Consider the following 14,799-nt stretch of genomic DNA (forward strand, 5'->3'; position numbering starts at 1 on the left):
TAGGAACACTATCTCGAATTAACACAGCAGCCACCCTAGGCACATGTTAAGCTGGCCATAGATGTAAAGATTTTTAAAAGATCCAATCGTCATCGTGAGACCACGATTATCTCGAAACGATAGTACGAATTGTCCATCAACTAAAAAGACCATTTCAGGCGATATTGCCAGGAAAGCAAAGGGGAGCTGCCTGCTTGTCCCTGCAAACATAGATAGATTGCATGAAAGCTGTACCTTCGTTCGAATCCCACTAACCGCACGATAATTTTCAAGGATTGGTTGGACTTCGCTAAAATTGGCCGTTCAGCAAGAAAAATCTTTGCATCTATGGGGACCTTTAGACTCACTACCAAAATCACAGATGCTGAGGGTGGTATGCATTGACAGCAATTGGCACAACAGAAAGGAAGACAACCATTATGGGCCATACATTTTTGGAGAGAAGGTACCCCTTTGCACCGGTACAAGATGTTATTGAATGGGCCCTTGACTTGGATAGAGAAGAAATGTTACTTGAACAGGAATGTGTGAAAACAAATAAAGAACATACTGATAATATGTACTATGTAAGCAGATATGGAGTAGCAGCAAGTTACAAATACAATTACCCCTCAGGCCTAAATTTATCTACAAGAAGGGTAGGAGTAGAAGGGGTAGAACATTTAAGTCCATCATACACGGTAGCTAAATACACGAAACCCCAGGTACAACATTTTCTAACACATGGCCCTGGGATATTTAAATGCAGCGGTTGTGTAATGTGCAGCAGTCTGATTTGTACCACCACTATGGTTGTCTATAGAGAGAGAGAGAGACAGACAAGGGGACAAGAGTAAAAAACAGGATATTGCACAACAATTGGTGGACGAAACATTGGGCAGAAGCCAGACACAGTCAAGCAGCATTAAATGCCAATTGAGCATGTTCCAATTAAAGCTTGTGGTTGTGATTTTGATAAGGCTTTACTGCAAAGGGAAGCCTATGGGATCCATGAACTGGATTGTGTGGCACCAAAGGGGTTAAGTTGCTTTTTAACCTAAAACAAGTAAAAAAATGATCATGATGTATGGCCAAAAGTAGACAGAATAGGAAATGTTGAATAACAATGGTAAATGTGTTGCAAAAATAATGAAAATGGATACATTGATTGTAACAGTATTTAATGAGTAATGTGTGTATCTGTCACTTCTGGTAACAAATAGTATTTACTTTGTATAAATTTGCAGGGTATGCGTGGAAGGGATTTCTGCAAATGGACTTTTTTCTTATGGACACTTAATTCACTCAACAGTGGCACCTTGTGGTGAGAATATAAACTTTTTTAAAAAAAAAGGTTTGAATGACCAATTGAATTAAAGAAGTCTAATTTAACATGCATGACGTTGTGTTTGGCGCCATTTTTTGAAATGGGAAGGGTTTTATATATATATAGATATACACTTGAACACTTGTTGAACAGTGCGGGTCCTCTGGAAATGTTTGTACATGATGGCAAGATATTAGAATGCCCCTCAAGATTATTATGTCCCAGGACTTCTCAGTTCGAGATTTTATGATTGTTCTCAATGTAATAAAGATCAAAAAATGCTAAAATAGAGGCATCAATACATATAAATAAAGAAGTTTAATTCATGCTAGGACTCATTAAAGCGACAAAGGTTGCTTTGTGGTACATTCCCACAGGAGTGCTGGAGTTATTCTGCACATTCATCCTTGTAGATATGTAACTGTGGCGACAAATACCAAGGTTGGAATCACGTTGTCTGTGTTTAACATTAGTCCATGACCCAAATTATATCCATGGTGCAACAGACCACAGGCCAATCACATAAGAAAAAAGTTCCTAAACAGATATATCTGTAATAATCTGTAATAATATCTGTAATATATATATCATAAATATATAATAATATACATAATAGATAAGCAAAATAAATGCAAACTACTGAAGTGAACCTATGTGGTCATAATAAGCATGGCCTCTTAAATAGCCGTTTAGTTAAGAATATTTCATTAACAATTTAACTTAACAAGTACCATGTACTGGATCCCCTTTAATAAATTCATAATCCACCTTATGTGCAGTGATTATCTTTAAACAAAAAACCAAAGTAATGTACCCAAACCTAAGCTTTATTTATGATTATTATCAGGATGCTTACACTGTGAAGCAACTTCTAAACAGAATGAAAGCTTATAAAAGCTGCATTGCGCCAGTCTCAGAACGCCATTCCAAACATAAATAAACACATTCTTGGGGGCCGGCATTGCAGCTGTAAAGCAAAACTTTTACTGGAATCTGTACCAAGGAAAACTAGTTAAATATTCTTTATGGGGAATCAAGAATGATGTATACTGTTATTTGGCATAAACCATGAAAAGCCATAGTAATATTCAATTGATAGGGCAACAGTAAAAGAATTGTAAATACACCCCAGTTTTGGAAAAAAAATATCAGTTCATGTTTAACTGGTGTACGTAGTTAATCCCTCCATCTGTGCCCACACTGTGAATTACAGCACTTGTAAAAAGTTGTCATGGGCTCATCGGCGGATCTTGTCTGGATCTGCATAAAATAGGCCCGTGGATGTGCACATTTGGGACATGTTTCTGAAAAATAAACAAGCAAAAGTATAAAAAAAGAAAATATTTCACAAGCCAAATCTGCATTTCAAAGACAATAGCACAATGTAATCATCGATCACGTCTTTAGTAAATTGGAGACCATTTAGGAGAACATTTTAATGCAAGCAATTAGATTTATTCATATGCATGGCTGGAAATGTTTTGTATATATAAATATAATATTCAATGCCAATGCACATCATTAAAGTAATACAAATAAAGTACAGCTATGGTTGGACCAAAACTCCACAAAGTAGCACACTGTATTTTAGGGAGTAGAATAGAGTGTAGTATAGAGTTTCAGAGACTGGGTAGCTGGTCCTAATGCTGTTCCATAGGATAAAAGGTTTTGCACAGTTTTTTTTCTTTAAATACAACAATCTGAATGATAAATATTAGGGCCATTTATGACCGCAAGTGCAGTGTGCAAAATATAGCAGGTTTGATGGGGCTAAATTTAAAAAAAACAGCCAAAAATAGCCCAATATGCACAGCTAAAACTGAAAAATAAAAGAATACATATAAAAATACACTTAGCCCTCTCAAACCTGGAATAGCTCACATTTACATTTTCTACTCCTGATGCATACTATGACACTTGGGTGCTGGGTACAACACATGAAGGTTATTAGTTTTACTGCTGGCCCATAAGAACTCTGCAATAGCAGCTCAAGTCCCATACCTGTCTCTCTGCTCCCAGCAGTCTTCCTGCTTATGATTGTTAGTGAAGCTGTCGTTTTCCATAAACTTCTGTTCCCAATATGAGCTATTAGGCCTAATTCCCAGCACTATTATTTCTGCATCTGCTGTGTATACTAGTCTCCTGTGGGACATGCCCACTTTATTAAAGATGTAGATCTTACAGTATATTCCCACAACTCCCTTTAAACTTGGGTTGAGCAGTGATTTAATCACAACCGGAGGGGACAAAACAGAACTTTGCTATTTGGGGAAAAGTTGAGGCTTCACTAACTTCCAGGAGCAGGAAAACTGTTACAGTTTTATAAGGCTGAGAGCAAAGAAACCTGGGGGTGAGAGACCAAGGAGAGGAATTTTGGCTGCTACTGTCACTGTATGCTCTCATTAATAAGCAAAAGCATGCACTCTCCTGGACTTGGCTAGACATTCAAAAGCGGGAGTGAAAGGCATGGTGTTCAAATTCATTTTTGGAGAAACTGAAAGTTATGATAAAGTAATGTATTGTATTTTTCAATGAATATTCATATTAGTCTAAATGAAAAATAAAGCTGTATCTACCTGTTAATATTCATTTTATAATTAACATTTATGAACATGTTACAAACGTTTTTAAAACTTTTGCGGTTTACTTTGGCCAAATATTTCACGATTTCTATTGTTCAGGTCCCATCCAACATAATACACATACTGCAATACTTATGCTCTAAAAAGTACAAATCAATTATTCAGAAAATGAACACTTATTAATGTCAGACAGCATGCAGATATAACAATGCTCTGCTTACCTGCAGTAGAATCAACGTTTTCCCAAGCAGCAGATCCTCCCAGAACATCATCAACTTCCTTGAGTTTAGGATATTTTCTGCTTGTTACCTTGAAAAAAAGAATATATAGGCAAAATCAATCAGAACACAAATGGAAATTATTTTCCTGTATAAAAGTTAGAACCTAATTGACAATGACGTTATACATAAGTATTTTGTATATTGATGCCCTGGAAACGTAAAGGGAAAATTACACCAAAGTTTTAAAGGGGGGAGTGATTTTGAATTAAATGAAACCAGGTTTCCCCTGTGTATATGAACTGATGAGTTATGGGTTGGCACTGGGATTTTGTTTGCTAAAAAAAAAAACAAACCCTCGATATTCGGCCGTCTAAGTAAAATCCTTCGACTTCGAATATCGAAGTCGAAGGATTTACTGCAATTCGTAGGTAAAATCGATCGATCGAACAATTAAATCCTTCGAATTGAACAATTCAAAGGATTTTAATCCATCAATCGAACGATTTTCCTTCGATCCCAAATTGCCTAGAAAGCCTATGAGGACCTTCCCCATAGGCTAACATTGGTGCTTGGTAGGTTTTAGGTGGCGAAGTAAGTGGTCGAAGTTTTTTTTAAAGAGACAGTACTTCCGATTTTTAGTTCGAATCGTTCAATTCGAAGTCGTAGTTGAAGGTCAAAGTAGCCAATTTGATGGTCGAAGTAGCCAAAAAAAACCCTTCGAAATGTGAAGTATTTTTTATTCTAATCCTTCACTCGAACTTAGTAAATGTGCCCCATAGTGTCAACAGGAATCCAGCTATATTAAATGCCTTTTTTTTTTTTTTTTTTAGAAATTATTCATCAAAGGGTTACAATTAAAGTTTTTTTTCCCCCAAAGCAAGATGGTGAAAACTAAAGAAATGATATAGAGAGTGCCTGTACTTGTACAAAACATGTTGGGGCATATTAATAATGGCAGTGTGCTTTAGTGAGATAATGCATTTCTATAGTAGTGTTGATGGTGCTGTGGTGGTCCCTGAAGGCTCTCATGGCTACGCAACAAGACAAACAAGGCCTTGGCCACAAACCAGAGCAGAGATCAAGCTCAGAAGCAGGATATTTGAACATTTTAGCTGTACATTATGGGGTCTATTTAGAATGTTGTGTAAACAGTGTAGTTTTAAAACATAACTAGTGATGTTGACCATAACAGCAACTAGATTTTAACGGTTAAAAAACAAAAACCTGATTGGCTGCTATGTGCAACATCACTGGTAATGTTTTACTTTTTACACAGCGTGATAAACAGACCCCTTTGTGTGTAGTCATATTTATTATTCCAGATTTTACTTTTCCCCCCATAAGCTGTGCTGAGTGTTACGAAGGCAAGATGAAATAAAGATACAATGCACCTGTTTAAAGGGGGGGGGGGCAAAAGTTATTAAAGTCCTTAGCTTGGAAGCAGTTGTCCATAACATCATTGAATTGGTCAGGAAACTAAGCAATTTGTGTCCTCATTGTGAATCATTCCCATAATATGAAAACGTGTCTAGTATCTTTACTAGTAATTGCCTGGTTTAGTTTAAGCCTCCTTGCACATACAGTCAAAGCCTCTCCTAGGCTCATAACAATGTTCCAAATAACCTAAGGGGCCCAGGCCACAGCAACCAATCAGCAATGAGGTTTTAGCAGTCTCCTACAAGTTAGACAACAAAAGCAAAGTTCCTACTGGTTGCTACGGGCAACAACATCACCAGTGATATTTGTCTCCGCTGTTTTACACAGAATGGTAGACAGGCTCCTGAAGGTGTTTCCCTCATTCAGTTCAGTCACAGTGATATCACAAACACGAATCTACACGGACAGAAGTGTGAGGTTAATATTTATCACGTGTACATGTACTTGAACTGACATACCTTGCGATTAATGTTGTGCACATACGGGCAGGTATTACAGGCGAACCTGTAGCACTTCTGTCCCTCCTCCACGATCAGCACATTCCCACACGTCGGACAAAACAGCAACATTGCCAATAACAGACTAGCCTAATGTCCGAATCAACAACGTGCATCCGCTAGCCACGCTTCCGCCCATACACCGTCTGACATCAAACGCCCATATGACGTCTTCAAACGTTTCCTCTCAGTGATGACGTCTTTATTGTGCGCCCTAGAAAGCTAATGCTCGCAAAATGTATGTATGTTGTACGAAACAGTGTTGCTAAAAGGTGGGTAGTGGATGATGTTCTTGAAACTGTAATTTTTTTACACCTTATACAAAATTCTCCATCGCTTATATTTAGTTTGTTGAGATGGCTCTTCCCTAAAACTGACAACATAAAAATCAGCAATTTCGTCTCGTGCTGTCAGCTGGCAGGACTATAGAAAGCAGAAACATTTCTGCAAGCCTTTTCTTCTATTATCCACTATAGGCCTACACAAAACCTGTGTTATATTTACACATATATATATATATATATATATATATATCTATATATATATATATATATATATCTATATATATAGTGAATAAAGTACCTCTTCTTGTAAAATATAAAATATATATATATATATATATATATATATATATATATATATATATATATATATATATATATATTATATATTACTATTTGTGATTATGGAGCTTTGATATTGTTTTCTTTGGCTGGACCTAAGGGGCCCTGGATGATACTGACCCTGCCTAAGATGCAGACAAATCATACTGACAAATCAGGTTGCTATTGGCAGGAGCAGAGAATTCTGGCTACTTATTGAGTGACATTTGCCTCTTTTTGCACAAGAGCCAACCACATGGCTGGCTTTCCTGCTAATTATGTAACACTTGCATGCGGCAATACGTGTTGTATATGAAGTGAAGTTCATTAGAGTCCTGGCAGCATATTTCTGAAATAGATAAGGTTCCTTTTAAGAGACTAAAATGTGACCATGAACCCATAAATATTATTGTCCGGTGCATGTATGGCAGGGTACAAGCCAACTGATATCAGCAAAAGACTTGGCTCATCGATCGCCTAGGTCAGAAAATTTTGATCAGACGCCTTTGAAGGTGCCTGAACATTGACCAAGGTTTACTGCTAAACCATCTGATACAGGTAAGATACACAGCGCTGATTCTTACCTAAGGGCCGCCTGAGGCGGCTCCTGCAATGCCGCCCCCCCTCTCGCCGACTTACCTGTCGGGAGGGGAGGCAGGAACACTAATGTGGAGAGCGCAATTGCGCTCTCTCGCATTAGTAAAGCCGAATTTCCGGTTTAAAAACCGGAAATTTGGCTCTTTAAGGTACCAGGAGTGTCTTTTTGCCGCCCATGGAAACCTCTCCGGCATTGCGGCCTTAGGCAAGCGTCTCAGCTCGCCTCATTGGCGGCGCGCCCCTGAAGATACAGCTTCTACCTGTATATCTAATAATTCAGCTCTAAAGGGATTATTTATTAAGCGCCAACGTTTTTAAAAGAAACTCGTAAAAACTCTATTCAGGATTTTTTAAAGTCCGATGGTGTTTAAAGTCCGATGAAAAAAGTACTCCAAGTCAGATCTGCGGAGAATATGTAAAAGTCAATGGCAGATGTCCCGTTAACAATTGGAAGATTTTCCAAGTTGTGTTGGGTTTCTGAACAAATCGTAGCTTTTGGGCAATTTTGTGAAAAAAACGTAAGATTCAGATCAAAAGTTCTTCCCTTACTTCTTTAGAATGTTGCCATTCAGTTGCAGAACCAACAAGCCATTACAAGAAAAACTGAGTCTTTAAAAAGTTATTGCTGGTGTTAATTTTTATCACACTTTTTCATTCTCTCTATCTACCTCCCCCACCCTCTCCTAAATGATGTGCATATCTTTATTGTTTATATTGCACTTGATGGATATATATATATATATATATATATATATATATATATATATATATATATATATATATATATATTCAACCTCCTCTACAATGTCATACCTTTTTGAATATTTAGGAGATGGATATAAAAACTGAAACTGAGTGTGAATATAATGATATAGAGCAGAATCTTTCAGACGAGTTTAATCAAGAAGATGCAGATGAGGAATTACCACATGCGGAAGTTGTTGATATATTCCAGGAAGGCTTGGCAATGATTGTACAGGATCCTTTGCTGTGTGACTTACCTATTCAGGTACATTATTATTGTCTCACTCATTTCAGATTTTCCACGTTTGCCAATGTGTTTCCAGGTCTTTTTGTTAGGTGAGCTTCTTTTCGAATGGAGTGTCCTGTTAATGTTGTGGTTAAGCATCTAACAATTGTACTTTTGGTTATCATGGATTGTAATGCTGGTCACCTAATGTGAATAGTCAAAGTACGCTCAACAGCATATGATTAACTGCTACTATTTCTGTCAGGCACATTTCTTTTCAAGGAACAGAACACACACATTATTTTTTCTATGCCTAGCATTGCAACACACCCACTTAACCATGTCCAGCATTTTGGGTGTACATATTTAACCTTAAAAGCCTGTTTCTCATTCCTCAGGGTCAGCTACAAACTAAGTACAGGCAATAGTTAAGTGATTGAAGGGGTGGACTAGATAAACGTGTCCCCCTTTTCAACCTGAACTATGAATTCTTTTGAAGCAATGTAATAGTAATGTATTTTATAATTATTATATTACTTCCATTTCATAGGTAACCTTAGAAGAAATTAATTCCCAAATTGCTCTTGAATATGGTCAGGCAATGACTGTAAGAGTCTGTAAAGCAGATGAAGAAATAATGCGTAAGTATGTTATAAATTTTGTGGTAAAGTTTGTAGACTAGTCTGCAAATAGTATCTGTGCTATTGTTAGGGCTCTTACACATGGGTGTTTCTGTCTGGGGTAGATCTTTCATGCTTTCTACCGATGGGAACCCCAGAAGAAAAGCTGTACCTTCTTTCAGTTGGCTTCATACTTGGCCACAGGCATGTGCTGAATGCAAGTGGATTGCATTAATTGAATCCCACCTGCATTTGGTGCTTGCCTGCTCCTCAGTGACTATGAAGTGCATGTAATGATGTGACCAGTTAGCGTCTGCTGCAATGTTGGTAGAGCAAAATGATGAATCATATCCATTTTTCTGCACTTCAAATTTTTTGCCTATAATTTTAGCAAACTGCAGACAAATAAAAGCCAGAAAGCAGGCATATGATACCTTTTAGTAAATAGAATGTTTCCAGTTCCTGTTATTACATAAAATTAAATATTTTGCATATTAATTTAGATTTTTTTCAAATGTTATGCTTTCCTTTTTTGTCAGCGGTTGTTGTAGTGCAAAATGCCACAGTACTTGATCTAAAAAGAGCTATCCAGAGATATATTCAGCTGAAACATCAACGTGAGGGAGGGATACAGCATATCAGCTGGTAAGATAAAAGCAATATTCATAAAATTCCTCACACTTGTAGGGTGTGGAAGATAAAAGTATTTAAAGTGATTCTGTTATGATTTTTATGATGTAGTTCTTATCACTAAAATTACTCTGTGTTCATTGGGGTCATTCACCTTGAGTTAACGAGAGAGAGTGATATTCGGAGACAATTTGCAATTGCTTTTAATTTTTTATTATTTTTGAGTTATTTAGGTTTTTATCTGGTTGTTGGGGTCTAGTCTAGGGGACTGGAATATGAATAGAAGAGGATCTGAGTAGAAAGACAAGTAATAAAAAGTAGCAATAACAATATATTTGAAAGTAGGAAAGAGTCAGAAGAAGAAAGTAAAAATCCAAATGCCTGGCCGAACCGAATCCTAAAAATGAGGTGACTTTTCTTCACACAACAACTGTGCACTCAGCACTCGGTTCTCTTTTGCCCCTAATTTCTGCAAGTTGGGGTTTGGATTCGCTATTTGGCCTAATCTTTTGTGAAGCATCCTAAAATAGTAGATTTTGTGCAACCATAGAATTGCCCATTTTATAACATACTAAAAGCTAACGTAAAGGTTAACAACCTTCTTTAATGAAAGTAGTTTTACAATTCCTGCTGGAAAAGTTGTGGTTGCAGTTGTAAATGAGCCCAATAGTGGCTTTTTAAGGAGACAGTGGCACAGATTTCCCTAGCTACTCTGACTTGAAATTGGCTGTGGAAGTATTGTATTAATGCACAACTGATTCTACCATCTTGGGGTAAATGTATGATGTTCAAAATATTTTGATCAGGAAATATGTGTGGCGGACATACCATTTATCATATTCCGGAGAGAAGCTGGATGATGAAGCAAAAAGTCTCCGTGAGTAAGTAAGATCAGATTTATATTAATATGCCAGTTATACTTGATTGCATTAAAGGGTAGACACAGGCTGTTTTCTTTGCCTGCACTTTGAGAAATTCTGCATCTCATATAAAAAAAAAAAAGACATTTACTTAAATGCGTATGGTATGGATTTTTGGAGGTAGCTCTGATAAATTAAGGCTGATAGCAAACACAATATAATAAAAATGAGAACATTATTGTGCATAGTCAAATAAGTGTTTAAGTCAAACTCCCCCCTTGCAACTCCCTATGCAATAATAACCGAACTTTTCTTTTAATAATATAATAATTGCACAGAGCGTTAACAGGCATTGGATATTGTCAAACTTTGTTTTCAAAGTTCTTTTTTGTCTGCATTCCAGAACACACACATTTTTGCAGACATACGTCTATTTCCTTTATCATAGCAATCATCAAATGTTTTATATTTAGATACTCCTGTTTAGTATTAATGCTGCTTCCCCCTGTCACCACAAGAGGGCTGTAAACACCTGGATTAGTGTTTTGGGACTAATACTAGTGTGTTAGTATTTTGGAACCGATCAGTTTCTAATGTAAACAGAGTATAACAATAGCCAACTAGAGCTGCAAAGTCTAAAATAATGTCTGATATATCTAACTAAAACATTATTTGTAGAACCAATGGATAGGAAGACTATTTATTAGAAGATGTGCTTGTTTTTTCAGATATGGCATCAAAAACAGAGATGAGGTGGTATTTGTAAAGAAACTGAAAAATAAGTAGAGTTTGGTAAGTTCACGTGACTTCATTTTATCCAAAGTTCTTTTTGGACTTAAAGGGGTAGTTCACATTCCAGACACTTATTTTATGTTCAGTTGTCTTTAGTACACCAGAAATTAAGACCTTTATTTTTATATTTAAAATTTTTATTGTTTTTCTAAGATTTAAATATAAAGTTCCATGTTCTCCAGAGCATCTCATTAAGGGGAGGGAATTAATTGACTCCCTAAACTGTTACAATCTGATGGGTTAGTTGACCATGCTCCCTGATCTTTATTAAAGTCATTTGTTTTTGGTGTACTTTTGAAAAAAAAAAATGGCCTGAAAAATATACAAGATATAGTACTGATAAATAGGAGGAAGAAGAAGAATTTTCTTTTAGGCAACCCACCTATGGGACGAGCCTATAGGTAAATGCATGTTATCCAGTCAGCAGGCTAGTAATCCCAAGAACCTTGCATACTTCAAGTAATACCAAGTGATGATCACTTGAGTAAAGTAGTAGATATAAACATAACTGGTTGGAATAAGGGTACCAATATAATGAAGACAGGCCAACTGTCTCCTAAAATTGACCCTGCTCTTTGTGAATATGATTTTAAGCTCCATTCTGGCTGGGTTTGATGTGAATGATGTAAATATACCATAAAGCTGACATTTTGTCAACTATGTTTCACTTTAACAGAACCTAATTCAAGTGGGATCTTTGGACTGCCATATCATCGCAAGCCAAAAAGATAGTGAAAAATATGCAGGACAAATTTTGTCTTGCTACTACATTGCAAAAATGCTGCAAACTTTATTTACCAGGTAAAAACTGCCTGAAAAGTGGAAATGTTTGTACTACTATTGCAAGTATAAAGATTGTTGGAACTTGACTCATTGATATGATTAACAGGTTGGGTGTGTAAATTCCTGGTGTGCCAAGCTGTGAGAGGGTATATAGTCCATTATTATTTAGTATCAGTCCAACATACTGGATGTAAAATGGATGGCAATACAGACATTTACCAATCACATCATGGGATACAGAACTGTATATGCTCATTGTCAAGACAGACATTCAGCCGTGACAACATTGGACAATTATATTTCTGTGAGCGCACAAAACACTCATAAGGGCCTTTCTGTAAGATAACCACTTTAAAAATGAAATCATTTTTTTAACTTTAGTAGCCTACACTTATAGGCAGATTTATCAAAGGTAGAATTTCGAATTTATGTGAATTTTTTTTTTTTTTTTTACTCTAATAAATTTAAATTTACTCATTACTTGAATGGGAGGTTATTTAAGAAAAAAAAATTGAACGTCTAACGTTTGATCGAATAGTCCCGACCTGAAAGTTTGAATCAAATTCGAATAGAGTTTTCCCTCTGACAAAAACTCAGATGTCAGGAAAGGCTATTTACGTTTTCAAAGGTTCAACTGACCTCTGCCATTGACTTGTAAATTAACTCGGCAGGTTTTAGGTGGCAAATATTCGAATTAGATCTGATTCAAAATACATTACATTACAGTGAAACGCTGACATGAGTTATTACATTCAAACAGATGGATTAAAATTCAAATATGTAAATTTTGACACTAAAATGTTTTTTTAAAATGCGAATTTACAATTTGACCCTTAATAAATCTTCCCCTTAAAGTGACCATACGGCTTATGAATGCCTTATTTTGGGTTAATATTTTTCTCTCTGTTTGAAACTGCTGTTATTCTTGCTTTAATTATATGTGTATGCTTGCTGTGCAGGGGTTCATTTTTGTATACATTAAAATTGTTTTCAGAGGAAATTGAGCATGGCTCATGGGATGTCTGTCAATAAGTTTCTGGCTAGTATGTTATGCTTGCATCAATAAATGTTAATAGTATAGTTTGTATTTGTTAAGCTCATTCATTTCTTCTTCCATGTTATATTTTATGGTCACACAAGGCACCTACAATGACAGATGTTTAGTGTTGTTTAGTATTATAGTATATTGCAAAATGTCATAGATACGGATGAATCCAATCTAGAACAAACTTTAATTAAGAAATTATGGGCACAGAGTAAGATACATGTAGAGCAGCATTCATGTACATACTACCCCTCCAGTTACAGTTGAAATTTAACACCCAGCGTTTACAGATTGCTTTCTGGGCCAGTATTGTTTTGTAGATCAACCACCTGCTACAGTGGAGAGTCGGGAACCATAGCACGATGGTTGCAGTAATTTACTACTTCTGTTTTGTGAATAGCTACTATTGACCATGTTCAGCAGAGACTCAGAAACCTACAGTAACCTATGCTTGTATAGAAAATTAATGGAAAGATTAGTTATCAGAGAGTTAATTAAGGAGTCGATAATTTCAGAATGCATTTATAATATGCAAGTCATCCTGATGAAGCGCCCAATGGCGCTTAACGCTGACATGAGTTATGCAGACAGGGGGAAGACACTGCCATGTGATTTGATATGCACAAATATTTTTATGTGTATTATGCTGATTTAAATGTTATTGGTGAATTTCCACTAATACTGTACATGTTTGAAGTGAGCTATTGTGCATGTTTCTAAAAAGCACATCAGTGTCCTGTTATTCCATGGGATTAACAGGGTAATTGAAATCTTAGTGCTAAATATTGGTGGGCTTTATATAGTGGATAATGTACCCCCTACTGTAATTTATAAAGATATTATAAGTCACCGAGGAGTTATGTATGCTTTTATACAGGTCATATAACTCCGAGGTGAGTTCTGATATCTGTATAAATTTAAGTATACATTATAATTGACAGGATTTTTTGTGTACAATGTGTCACTTTTATGTATGTTCTTCGAAATACTACTCTGTGTTGTGTTTACTTTTGTGTCTGCTAAACTTGTGTTTGTTCCCCATGTGTGTTCACCTTATTCACTTTTGTTTCTTGAGTTTCTCTGTAGTTCTGTTTGTACCTTTATTTCTATTGCTTCCAGTTTTGTTCAGCTTCTTGTGCCTGCCATTGGTGATGTCATCAGCTGCTACGGAGTATGGGGAAAGGCACCGTTAGGAGTGAGACCATGACAAGAGGAGACACGGTGCATGGGAGGGGCAGCAGAACATGAGAGGTAGAGAGATTTTTTGAGCAGACTTGCCATGGTGGGAGGGGGAGAGAGACTTGAGTGAGATTCTGCGAGACAAGAGAGGCACCATGGGGAGGGTGGAGCGAAATTGGAGATGAAGGGGCAGGGAGATAGACTGACGTGCAGATAGCTGCGAGGCAGAGAGACACAAGCGCTCTATGTGAAGTAAGATAGCTCCTGTGCCTGAAAGTAAGATGGGAGTGGAGACGAGTGAAAGGAAAGCAGCAGGGAGGGAGCTGCAGCCCAAGCGATGTCTCTTACGGAACTCATTTTAGGACATCCTGCGCCGAAATACCTTTCCTCCGTGCGATGTCCTATGCCTTTCCGAATGGCGCATTGCTTGCTTTTGCTGTCCCTCATCGTCCAAATGCGCAGTCTACCCTCCCTACTCAGCCGTCAGCCCTCCGGTATCAGCCGTCAGCCCTCAGGTATCAGCCCTCAGGTGTCAGCGACGCCTGCAAGGGCTGACACCTGAGGGCTGACACCTGAGGGTAGACTGCGCATTTGGACGATGAGTGACAATGCGCCATTCAGAAGGCATAGGACATCGCATGAAGGAAAGGTATTTCGGCGCAGGATGTGCTAAAATGC

General features: G+C 37.1%; 2 protein-coding genes across 4 annotated transcripts; one reads left to right on the top strand and one right to left on the bottom strand.

Moving 5' to 3' along the window:
- Positions 1-2,120: 2,120 nt before the first annotated feature.
- polr3k.S (polymerase (RNA) III (DNA directed) polypeptide K, 12.3 kDa S homeolog) lies at positions 2,121-6,154 on the bottom strand. Its single transcript, NM_001090189.1, is given in 3 exon segments — positions 2,121-2,610; positions 4,110-4,197; positions 6,005-6,154. Coding segments are annotated over 3 exon segments (327 nt in total). The 5' UTR covers positions 6,116-6,154; the 3' UTR covers positions 2,121-2,482.
- A 28-nt stretch (positions 6,155-6,182) lies between these two features.
- snrnp25.S (small nuclear ribonucleoprotein, U11/U12 25kDa subunit S homeolog) lies at positions 6,183-12,980 on the top strand. Of its 3 annotated transcripts, XM_018237372.2 has the most exons (8): positions 6,200-6,315; positions 7,077-7,203; positions 8,072-8,251; positions 8,763-8,853; positions 9,372-9,477; positions 10,269-10,343; positions 11,051-11,114; positions 11,791-12,980. In XM_018237372.2, the coding sequence occupies exons 3-7, from the start codon at positions 8,075-8,077 to the stop codon at positions 11,106-11,108; spliced, it is 507 nt and encodes a 168-aa protein (XP_018092861.1). In that variant the 5' UTR covers positions 6,200-6,315; positions 7,077-7,203; positions 8,072-8,074; the 3' UTR covers positions 11,109-11,114; positions 11,791-12,980.
- Positions 12,981-14,799: the final 1,819 nt, after the last annotated feature.

This window comes from Xenopus laevis, chromosome 9_10S (assembly GCF_017654675.1).
Source record: "Xenopus laevis strain J_2021 chromosome 9_10S, Xenopus_laevis_v10.1, whole genome shotgun sequence".
In the NCBI taxonomy this organism is placed as follows: Eukaryota; Metazoa; Chordata; class Amphibia; order Anura; family Pipidae; genus Xenopus; species Xenopus laevis.

Coding starts and splice junctions, on each gene's coding strand:
- snrnp25.S (XM_018237371.2), top strand. CDS start 8,075: ATGGATATAAAAACTGAAACTGAGTGTGAATATAATGATATAGAGCAG. Junction 8,252..8,762: donor TGTGTGACTTACCTATTCAG/GTACATTATTAT, acceptor TCCATTTCATAG/GTAACCTTAGAAGAAATTAA. Junction 10,344..11,050: donor GAAGCAAAAAGTCTCCGTGA/GTAAGTAAGATC, acceptor TTGTTTTTTCAG/ATATGGCATCAAAAACAGAG.